This window comes from Gracilinanus agilis, chromosome 1, assembly GCF_016433145.1.
Source record: "Gracilinanus agilis isolate LMUSP501 chromosome 1, AgileGrace, whole genome shotgun sequence".
Classification (NCBI taxonomy): Eukaryota; Metazoa; Chordata; class Mammalia; order Didelphimorphia; family Didelphidae; genus Gracilinanus; species Gracilinanus agilis.
The window spans coordinates 499,201,329-499,213,947 of NC_058130.1; the positions used below are offsets into that span (position 1 = coordinate 499,201,329).

The following is a 12,619-nucleotide window of genomic DNA, read 5'->3' on the forward strand; positions in this document are numbered from 1 at the left end:
AAATGTATGAGGTCAGATTTGAACTTGGGAAGATCAGTCTTCTAGACTCCAGTCTCAGAATTCTCTCCACTGAGCCACCTATATGTTAGGGCAAATAGTCAAAAACTGCTTTGGCAGGAGCATCTAGGATAGAGAACCAGGCCTAGACACAAGAAGTCCTGGATTATAATTATGCCTCAGATGCTTCCTACCTGTGTGATTCTGGACAAAGTCACTTAAACTCAACTGACTAAACCCTTACCACTCTTCTACTATGGAACTCAAACTTAATATCAATTCTCAGACAGAAGTTAAGGTTTAAAAAAAAAAAATTGCTATTGCTATAAAAATCCATGACCAGGGGCAGCTGGGTGGCTCAGTGGATTGAGAGTCAGGTCCTAGGTCAAATCTGATTTCAGACACTTCCCAGCAATGTGACCCTGGGCAAGTCACTTGACTCCCATTGCCCAGCCCTTACCACTCTTCTGCGTTGGAAACAATACACCTTATTGATTCTAAGACAGAAGGTAAAAGTTTAAAAAAGAATTCCATGACCAAAGGGACAAGTTTCTGATGTTAAGACTCTTAATTAAATCGACTCTCCTTTATGTGACAAATCCAAAAGTCATCTGGCCTGTCCAAGTGTATCTAGCTGGATAGCCCTTGAAAATGCTTGTATCCTTCTGGTTCCAGTCTTGGAAGATCCGGGGCACCTCTAACCCATGACAAGACAGAAAAGCAGGACTTAAGAGAAAGAAAGTTTGCAGCAGGCTATGACAAACATCACATTTTCTTTACTTATTTGTAAAAGCATCCAATTTGGATATTGTAACAATAACTGCCCCCAAACTAATTATGAGCCTAAGTTGACAATTAAAACATTTATTTTTGATAGCCTGGACATTGTCTCTTCAGTACTAGGTAAATGTATAGAAGCACACAAATAGAGGCAAATAATTTACAAGGAGAAAAGTGTCAGGGCTAGAAAAACTCATTCAGCTACCTAAAATAGGGAATAACTTTTTAAAGACTATGCTCAGTACAGCCTTAGTTTATGCACTGCATTCCTTTCAGCAAGACATAACTTGAAGTTGGTATGTTCCTATTTACTGCTGCCTAGCACACGAAAACCGAGAAACAATACAAAAATATCATTGAACAAAGACCGCTTTCAAGTTTCAAAAGTTTTTGTTCATAATGTAACTAAAGTCTCATAAGAACTCTTTAAAGTAAGTGCTACAGGCATTATAATCCCATTTAAGAGATAGAGAAACTGAGGCTCAGAAAGATTGTGACTTGCCTGTGGTCCCACAGCTCCAAAGTGTCAGAGATAAAATCGAAACTCAGATCTTTGTGACTCCAAGGCCAGCACTCCAACCCATTGGGCATGTTGTACCTTAGATCTTATTTTTTTCTTTATCTAAATGACAATACTTTTAATTGGATCTGATCCACTTCAGAATGTTCTCCCAGAATCCAGTTTGAGTCATTTCTTTCTCACCTCTCCCTCCTTCCCTTTTATCCCCCCTCAAAGTCCAAACCAATGGACAGGTTCATGACAGATGGGGAGGAGAGAATTGTGGTCAGGGTTGATATCCTGAGCAAAAAGTAGAGGGAGAACACTTCAAGGTCCCTTTCTTTCTTATCTCCAATACATCTAAGAACTTATTAAATCTGCATTCTTGTTTTGAAACTCACCTAAAGAGTCTGGGGCTGCTTCTTCAGGTGTTTGAAGGGTCTGTGAAATTTCTTCTGTCCCTTCTGCCAGATTGTCACCTTGTAATCTAAATAAGGAAAAACTATCATAAAAACATAGCAAATGTGGAGATATAAAATTTAATAATAGATCATGATGAAGGCAATATTTTAAATATTTAGATGAGGTGTGTCAAAATTATCATCTTTCTAACATTATTATCTATAAAGACTTTTACACATATCTCATATGTTCTTCATATGAATGGTGACTTGGGCGATCCAAGTATTATTTCAGCTTTATAGATAAGAAAACCAAGGTTCAAAAATGTCCATATCTGCTCATTTCATAGATCTAGTAAGTGATGGAATTAGAAGTAGAACTCAGATCTTCTGACACAACCTTTTGTACTTTAGGCTTATCTTCTACCCCTAAACACATGCATAAATATTAAATCCCACTCTTTCTTATGGAAATAAATCCTATCCACACTTCTAACATTATTGTATGATTCATTAAGATAAGACCTGGGCCTTTATGCATCTTTTATTCTAGACTTGACATTTCTATAGTATGGTCTTCCAGGTGCTGGGCTGGATTTATAGTACTGGTATTTAGGATGGTTCCATCATAAGAAGAAAGCACCAGGTTTAACATGTATTGCATCATGGAGTATGCCATAAGAAGTGCTGCTTTTTAAAAGGGAATGTTTTCACAGATGGTCAAGTGATTCCACATAAAGATGTTGAATGTTGGTAGTATGAGTAGAGAAGACTATCTTAAGGACAGAATGAGTGTGGTTCTAGCAAAAGAAATTTAAGTTATCGTGTCCAGTTTTGAGTAGCAGTGTTTATCAACAGATGGACCAGTGTCTATCAACAGTCATCAAGCCAATGGATTTTTCCTGAAATCATGCTTTTTAAGCCACGGATTTGCTCATTTCACTGACAGCTCTATACACATCCAAAAGGTGTTAAAAAAAAATCTTCAATTAGCTACCAGCATGATAAAGGGAAACATAAGCTGAGGCTTAACAAATATCATTTCCAATTTGCTTTTTGACCCATGTTCTGACTTGCATTTAAGAAAGCAACAGGTTTTCTGAACATTGAGAACCAGATGAATCTGGATTGTTCTGTAAAACATTTCCCCAAGTGAACAAGCACCTATAAAAAGCGTACATCAATTTGACATTTATAATCTGAATAAGAAATCATATTTGAGTAGCAAACAAGAAAATAATGAAAATTTACATTACAATTTCTAAATGTTTGAACTTTACATTATGGTAACCATTCAAACGCATGGGTCTTTTATACACGATAGTTTTTTAGATCATAAACATTGCTTTTTCCTGCTAAAGTAGTGACTAATTCCTCACATATATTTGTCACACACAGACACACGCACATACATACACTCATACACACAACACTCTCACATGAGTCGTTAGCCAGTGGTATGAGAGGAATTTGACAGAAGTGATCAAATTTCTTAAGCATTCCTGTCAAGGATACCACTGGCTACAAAATGAAGATATTGCCCCAAATGAAATTTTGTTACTTGGATGTTTCAATTTAACCTAATAGGCTTAAATATTAGGTCATGAAAAAATAACTACATGTAAAAGACTGTCTATAAATCAGACACTCATTTGTAGAGAATACTTAGGCTGTTTTTAATGGATGAGAATTGTAATTTATTATGTGTTGGACACCATCCAAACATCAATTTGCTTCCTTTTAAGTTTCCTTCCCAAATCTCCTCTAATATCTCATCTTTATTTGAGATTCTTCTCAAATTCACTCTCCTACTTTGCCGGATTCAAGTCTTGGACTTGACATTTAGTCATGAAGTATTTTTGTAAATATTATTGAATTGTAATTGCAATATAATACAACATAGTGCACAGAATACTGGGCCTGGAGTCATGAAGATCTAATTTCAAATCTGATCTTAGACTCTTCCTAGTCATGTGACCCTTGGCAAGTCACTTCACCACTCTTTACACCTCAGTTTCCTCATCTGTAAAATGTTGTGAGGATTGAAAGAAATAATAATTATAAATCACTTAGAACAGAGCCTGACACATAAGGTCTACATAAATGTTATTTATTAGGCATAGATAGGTTCATGTTATTGCTGATGATCACAAAAAGAGACTTGCCTTCTGGCCATGCCTTATGGAATATTACTTTAATTGATGTCATTATGGGTCCTAGATTTGGTCCTAACCATATAGATTTAAGGAATTTGATTTTATCAACTATATATATATGCATATATATATATATATATATATAATAGGTCCTAGAAGATTTCTCCATACCTACCAAGCTCTCTAACAGAGACTTATTAACAAACTAAATTGAAAATAATATATGAATGTTATTGCCAATGAGGAAATGCCAACAAGAAATATAACTTCCATGTAGTCTAGAAGCCTCAGGTCAACTAATCGGTAGGTTTTCTTCCCCATAAAAATTTACTTGGAAAGAAAGCCAAAGTCAGAAAGTTTCTTAGTGTGTAAAGACACAAATCATAGTAAATGGAATTAGAGATTACTGTCATCAGTTGTTGATAGCCTGATCTACCTTTCTTCACTATAATAAAATATGAGTACCAAATTTATTTGAGCACTTATGTGGATTTGGACAGAGTACCTCTTCTCTGGATAGAAATGAAGAAACATGGAAAAGTTCTTAATTGTTTGACTATCTTTACATTTCAATATAATTTCCTTTTTTAATCTTATATATTCTGATATTCTGTGCATTTTAAACACTGTTCTAGAGAAGGGGTCCATAAGTTTTATTAAACTGCCACAGGGATCCAGGATGCAAAAAAAAAAAAAAAAAAAAAAAAAAAAAAAAAAAGCACAAACTCTTTCCTTATACCCTCTAGGTTGGAGACTTGGGAGTTATTCCATTCTCTTCAGTTGTACTTTTATAAACTCCCTTTAAGAATGGGCTATTTTTGCATGTGGTAAATATCTATATTTCGCTGATTCATTAGCTTTAATCCGGCAGTGTTTTATGACTTCGTCATATAATTCTTGGGGGGCCAGCTTTGTTTGGAGTCTAATAATCCCTAGACAACAACCACAGGGGAAAGGGCCAAGACTGCTTAATGTTTAATTGAACCATGGGGTGAGTTTGAACTTGATTCTGTAAGTAATGGAGAGCCATTGAAGGTCGAGAGAATGTGTACATTTATAAGAGAAAATATTCTAGAATGATGTTTTCATACTATAACTATTTTATTTTCTATCTTAAAAATTCTTAAGAGTTACTAAAGATCTTCTAGTCTGTCTCCCATATAAAACCTAAAACTTTTTGTTGTCACTCAAAGAGGTCTATAATCTGGACCAGTTTACCTTTCTAGCCTTATTCTCTACTACTCCTCATATAGCCACTCACAATTACAGTATAGGAAGAATTTCCCTGGGTTTGGAATCAGAAGGCTTTGGTTTAAGCTTTGATCCCATCTATGAGTAGCTGCATGACTTCAGTAAGTCTTCCTAGGGCATCTAGTTAGTGTACTAGACAAAGCACCAAGACCTGGAGTCAGGAAGTCTCTTTATGAGTTCCAGTCTGACCTCAGACACTTAGTAGCAGAGTGGCCCTGAACAAGTCACTTAATCCTATTTGCTTTCATTTCCTTGTCTGCAAAATGAGCTGGAGAAGGAAATGACAAACTGCTCTAACATCTTTGCAAGAAAATCCCAAGTGAGGTTATGAAAAGTTGGACAGGACTGAAAAATGACTGAACAAATTCACCGAACTTCACTAAGCCTAAAAGCTCATATTTAAAATAGGAATAACATTTATGCTTTTTACTTCAAATCTAAAGGTTGATGTGAAGATTAAATGAGATATTTTAAATTGAACACTGTAAACCCTGAAATGTTCTATAGAAATGTCTTTTTGCTATTCTTCTGCTGCATGAATCCTCTGCTAATAACATCCCCGCCAGATTACTTTGTGCTTTCCTAGGGACATATAAAATTTCTCCTCCTTGGAATGGGCCCCCCTCACAAAACCCAGTTCCTTCTAATCTATTTAAATCTGTAAAGGTTGTGATGGCATCTCCCTTTCTCAATTAATTTTTTTTTCTGACCCTCCCAAATGGAAGTGATTTCCTCTTTCTCTGACCTCGTTATCATTCTTGTCCAGATTTCTTATCTGGAAAAAATCTTTTACTGTCTGGCATTGTTAAAGTAGGGATCTCCAGCAGTAATCTGAGTTCCTTGAAATCAGGGACCACTGGTAATAATACTAAGGATAATCAAATTAACTAAATCATCCTTAAGATTGCAAAAATGCTTTGCCTATGTAAACCCACAGGTTTTATTCTCTTTTTCAGTACTTTTATCTCTGGAGATTTAATCAGCTACCTCTTGAAATAATCTTATTTTAGCCACTATAATGGTTTCTTGTTGTTTTTCTTGCTGCTCTGTCCTTTTCAGTTATGTCCAACTTTTTTTTTTAAACCTCATTTGGAGTTTTCTTGGCAAAGATACTGGGGTGGTTTGTCATTTTCTTCTCTTGTTCATGTTTACAGATGAGTAAGCTAAGGAAAACTAAAGCAATTAAGTGAGTTACCCAGGGTCACACAGCGAATAAGTAGAAAAAGGTTCTTCCGGACTCCAGATCCAGCACTCTATTCACTGCACTATCTAGCTTCCCTGCCTGGTTTTTTAGTTCCATGTTCTTCTCTCCTTGGATGCTTTATGATATTTATATCAGATGAAAAGTAGATAGCAAAATCACCATACCTCAGACCTCCCAGTTAGGAAAATAGCATTTAGCCAGAGGTTTGTCTCTCTGCTTAATTTAAAGCTATGTTTAAACTCTTCTACTTGACAAGTACAGAGAAGAGAAGTTGGAAAAAGAGTGGAATTTTTGTTGGGAAACTTCCCTTAATCCATAAAGGTATGACTACAACTGGTAACTTTGGTTCTTTTTCCCCTCCGAAAAGACTTTAGAAGAGGGTCAGTGGGCCTCTTTTCATTTTTTTTTCCCACCTATTTCCTCCCTATGCAACTGACTCTTTCTGGATGAGCTTGTTAAGCCTTGGTTCCATTGTTGCTGCTGCTTAGCCTTCCTCTCAGTCTCTTTTGGCAAATTTTATGTCTCCTTAATAGTTTCAGAGAACAATTCAATTCTACCTTCAGTCCGATGCCTACCATAATTCTAATTCACTCTTACTCTTAAAAAAGGAGTGCTTATCCCTCTGAACTACAAATCCCCAAGATGCAAGGTACTTTTCTCATTCGGATCATGTTTGTATTTTCACGGTTGAGCCCAGAAATAACCCTCCAATGGATGTGACCAAGTGGAAGTCCACTTGGTCACAGAGCTCGTAAGCAAGAGACATGACTTAAATCTAGGTCTGCCTGACTCCTAGTCTAACACTCTATCCACCCACATAAGGCTTCTTCACTTTTCATTTATGACCAGTGGAAAAAACATTTAACAATTCAAGTCAGCAACAACTATATAACTTATAGTCTTGGGCATCTGCCTGAAGCATTGATGAGTTAAATGACTTCCTAAGAGTCACCAAGACTGTGTGTCAGATCCTGCCCTGGAAGCCAGTCTTCTTGATCTCATAGTTATCTGTCTTTCTCCTAGACCAAACTCCCTTTTGCTTTCTCATTTATGTCTGTTCCTGGCACAAAGCTTTGCAAATATGTACTATGAAATATGTAGTTGACTTAATTGGTATGTAGATTTGCTATTTATTATTGCCTTTAGTATAGTCATTTAAAGTCTATTTGAGCAATCACTTTTATCAGTTGGGTGCCTAAGGATGTGTCAAACCAGGATAAATGGCACCAAAATAAAAGTTACTATTCCTTTTCCTGAGATTTAGATAGAGTGAGTGGAGTATCACCCCCTATCACTCAGAGGGATCTCCTTATTTTCAGGTTAGAAAGTTCTCTCACTCACAAAAATAGGAAAAAAAATTTTTTAAAAACTTTTAACATTCATTTCTAAAATATAATGATTAATGCTAGAAAAGAGATAAAACATGTTCTTTCCTGTTAAAATCTTCTCTTAACTTCCTATCCCCTGAAAGAGAGTATGGCCTCCCAAAGTATTTGAAACACATCAGATTTATAGCTGACTTGTGTATACATGATTGTAGAAATGTAGCTGCTTGTAGGTGGCCTCTTATCAACTGTTAATTACTTTCCTGGCAGGGGCTTGAAATTTTCACCAGTGTAATCTAAGGAAAACACATATGGAAAAACTATTGGCTTTGTTTAGGTCTCTTCTGTTTTCCCTCAATCATAACGTAAAAAATTTCATCACAAAATAAGACAGAGGAGGTGGTATTAGATGCCGATAGGGAATTCCCATTACCACACTTTGAAGTCTCTAATCCAAATTGTACAGGTAGACACAGTCATTCATTCAAACAGCTTGAGCAGATTATGATGTTCATAAACAGTCACCCTGGGAATATTCCAACCTTTCTGAAATCTGTGGCAGCCACAAGAGAAAGAGAAAGTGCAAACTGCCTAAATATTATGGCTTTTAAGAAAAATGAAGGGAAATCAGCCAAACCTAAGATATCTCTGTCAGAGCCATCCCCCCAAAGAACAAATGCCTAAGTAAAAGCCTTTGACAGGGCAGGCACAATAAACCCTGAATGGGTGTTGCTATCAAGAACCAAATAGTGCAGTTCTGTAGTTGACCCCTAACAGCTTCATCTTCTCCCTTATAAGTAAGAGAAAACTCTGGTTTATTCTCAACCCTCTCTACCATTGACTCTAGAGACACTTTCTAGCTTCTTTACTCATTCTTTAAAAGTTTGCCTGAAGGTTCACTTTAAATCGATGCCAGCTGGATACATATATTGGGGTCACGATTGCTGTGGCTTACTGAGCCCCCATTATGGCACAGGAGATTGGGTCCTGGATTCAAAATCAAGAGCATTTGGGTTCAGTAAGTCAGACACTTAATAGCTGTGTGACCCTGAGAAAGAAAAAGTCTTATCCTCTCTTAGACTCAGTTTCTACAATTGCAAAATGAAGAGGAGTGGAACAAGGTCCCTACTATGCAGTAGCATGCTGTTAAATGGTTATTTCCCCTGGGGGGGGGGAATAAAAAAGAGTACAAATATCACACATTTGTGTTTAATGTGAATGATTAACATTTTCTCCATCACTTTCTTAAATCTAGATAGTCAACAAATCATAAATTGAATCCTAATTTGAGACATTCTCCCCAAGGTCTAACTTTGGTTGCTGCTCAGTAGTTTTCTGTCCTGTCTGACTCTCTGTGGAAAATCCAGGATTTTCTTGGCAGAGATACTGGAATGATTTGCTATTTTCTTCTCCAGCTCATTTTACAGATGAGGAAACAAAGTCAGAATTAAGTGACTTGTCTAGGGTCACACAGCTGAGGCCAGATTTGAATTCAGAGAGATGAGACTTTCTGACTCCAGGCTTATTACTCTATCCACTGCACCACTTTGCTGCTTTCCCAAGGCATAAGTGCTCACTCTAAAAACCGAGGTCTGAGTCACTTTCAGCACCCTCCTTCTTGCAGCTCTCTATCTATGATCTTTCTGAACCATGGTCTGAGCTTGGAGTATCTGGGTTAGAGCTTGACTCTGATCTGTACCATGCAGCTACTGATTAGCTAATGCTCCAGTCAGAATTAGTCATTTGACACCAGATCCATTTGACGCCAGATGCAATGACTGTGTTATTGCCCTGAGAAAGTTTTCTTTTAAACATTACTATTTTTATCGTGGTAATTAAGAGTGCCTTAAGTGCCAATCTGAATATAAGACTCTTGGGGGGTCCTGGAGGATTGTTTCTTTAATGTGGTGTTTTATTTGACAATAAAAACAAAGACAACTCTGAATCAGGCAAATATGACCCCAGCTCACTGAAGTTATTAGTCTCAGAACTGTACCTCTAGCTTTAGGCCTGAAAAAGGTCTAAATGCCTTGGCCAACACATTCCTAAATGAGAAAGAAGCAGCTGGGAGAAAAGGCAGGGCAGGAAACATTTGGAGAGGGAGAGTAGCTTTATGAGTCAGTTTCTAGCACGTAGGAAAAAATGGCGTCTGGATTAAGAAGGGTATGTTTTAAGAAGATGCAAGGCATTATCTGAAAGAAGTCACCATTGTTCATTTTCCCAGTCTCACTCTTTTCCTTCCCTTAACCCTAGACTTCTAGACATTCATTATAGAGATGAAGAAAGAGCCAACAGAACTCTGTTCTTGGCGATATGAGAAGCAGGATGGTAACATGGAAGTCACCAGACTACAAATGGAAAGAGCAGAAGATCAGGGCTCAAATTCATAAATCTGCAGAGCAGGAAGGGATCTCAGATTTTTGGTAAAAAGAAACCATTACAAATAGTCATGCAGCTTTTGTCTGAAGATCTTTCTCAAATAATAGGAAAGCCATAACTTTGAAGATAGTCTATTCTACTTTTGGACAATTCGAGGTGTTGGGACGTATGTTTGTTTGTTTAACTGACTTTTGGCCTGAATTTGCTTTGTCACTTCTGCCCAAGGCTTCTACTTTAGCCTTATGGAGAAAACAGAACCCATTTAACTCTTTTACAAGAGAGCAAGGTCTTTAAATACATGAACTCAGAAGTGATGGATCTTCTGAACTTTTCCTTTACCATGATAAATACCCCTAGTTCCCTCCAACCAGTTCTCTCCTGCTATGGACTGGGGGCCTACTGGCATTCTTGTTGCCTTCTTTGGACCATCTATAGCTTATCAATGTGCCTTCTAAATTGTGATTCCAAGTATTGGATCCAATATTTTTAGATGTAATCTGATGAGGGCAGAATGTAGCAGGCCTATCATCTCTTAATTATTAAAAGTTATGCTTCTCTTAAAGTAATCAAAATTTATATTAGCTTTCTAGATGCCATATTACACCGTTGACTCATAAGCAGCTTGTCATCCACTACCCCAGGATTTCTTTTCACACAAATTGCTTCCTAAGCATTTCCCCCTCATTCCTGTACTTGTGAAGTTGATTTCTTCTGAACCCAAGGATAACACTTCACATTCATTCTCATTAAATTTCTTCATATTTGATTCCAAGTAAATGTCCTAGCCTATTGAAACCTTTTGGAACCATGGCCACTGTCCAGTGTTAGTTCTCCCTCCTAGTTCTTGCCATCAGCTCTGTAACTTACTATGCAAGCTGGGTCTTGGGATCATTTTACTTTGAGTCTAGGACTCCTTATATATAAAATGAGAAAGATAACCCTTTCTTTATTCTCCCTTATATGGTTATTAGACTACTGTGAGATGGTGCTTTGTAAACTAGCATATCAACTTGTACATCGATGAGGTATTAATTAGCTTTACATTTCTTCTTCCCCAAGGGGAGAGAATTAAACTCAGTAGTTTACATTAACAAACATTTATGTATTTTCTCAATCTTTCTTCCTATGGTCACTTCTTTTTGAGGTCACATTCCTAGAAAGTACATTCTAAATTCCTGGTTACCTTTCCTCATTTCTCACTTACTTCTCTACCCTTTAAGATATGGCTTCCTATCTTAAAACTCAATTGAAATTATACTCTCCAAAGTTACTAATAGTCTCTTAATTGCTAGTTACAATAGCCTCTTCTCAGTCTTCATCCTTCTCAGTCCTTTCTTCTTAGCTTTGTACAGTTTTTGATGCTGTTGACTATATTCTCCTTAACCTTATTTGACATCAATCTCTCTTGGTTCTTTTCTTACCTGACCATTTTTTATTAGTCTTCTTTGCTGGACTCATTTTTTCTGGAACCCAAAGTGAACATTTTCCATGGCTCTGTCATGGGTAATCTTCCCTTTTCCCTCTATATTGGGTTAAGTTAGCATCTCAGTGTAAATGACTCCTAAATCTATATATCCAGATACATTCTTTCTCATTAATACTTAATCACATATTACCAACTACATATTGGTACACTCTATCTGCATGTCCCATTGGCATCTCAATAACAGAACCTACTTTTCACCACATCCAAAATTCTTCCATTCCCCCCATTTCTATCAGGATTATTACCATCCTTTTAGTTATCCATATTTACAACCAGGGACTGATCCCTAATTCTTCTCTTTCCCATTTCCTATATCTAATTACTTGCAATTAAAAAAAAATCTTTGCCATCTATCTTAGGATGAATACTGGGAATTGGTTCCATAGTAAAAGAGTGGTAAAGGTTAGGCAAAAGGTGTTAAATGACTTGCCCAGGGTCACACAGCTAGGAAGTATCTGAGATTAGATTTGAACCCAGGACCTCCCATCTTTGGGCCTGACTCTTAATCCACTGAACCACCAACTAAAAAAACTACCCTTACCACTCTTCCACCCATAAGTCAATATACAGAAGTTAAGGGTTTAAAATAAAAAATAAATAAATAAATAAACTGCCCCCAGTTATGAAATGTTTTTGAGACAACCTCAACATTATTATCTTTCATCCATTCTCTTTTTCCTGCTTGTTTAGTCTCTCTCTACTTTAGTTTTTTATCACTTCCTACCTAGACTATAATAAGAGACTCCTAATGGGTCTTCCCATTTCCAGTCCCTTTTTCCTTCAATCAGTCTTCCTCAGAGCATAATCCTCAGAGTAATACCATTCCTCAGAGTGATATCAAATTGATACTTCTAAAACAAAAATCTTACCACAACCTGAGGAGGAAATTAAGACAGAAGTTAAATGACTTTTTCAAAGTCTCTCATACTAAGTAAGTGTCATAACCCAGATTTCAACCCAAGTCATTTGGTATAGTATGCTTTAAATTACATTTATACTGGCTTTCTCAAAGAATTAAACTTTAAAAGAGGCTTATTTTGGGCTAAGCCTTTCATAACAATATTACCAGGAGAATTGGACTTATCATCTAACTGCAGTAAAGGTTAGCCCTCTCCCCTCCTTATCATCTCCTATTCTTTTT

General features: G+C 36.8%; 1 protein-coding gene across 1 annotated transcript in view; it reads right to left on the minus strand.

Moving 5' to 3' along the window:
- The window catches only part of C1H8orf34 (chromosome 1 C8orf34 homolog), a 362,951-nt gene that overhangs the window by 75,278 nt on the left and 275,054 nt on the right, over positions 1–12,619 (minus strand). The window contains exon 9 of the mRNA XM_044682532.1: positions 1,678–1,763. Within this exon, the coding sequence (XP_044538467.1) occupies positions 1,678–1,763 (86 nt within the window). The remainder of the gene's footprint in view (positions 1–1,677; positions 1,764–12,619) is intronic.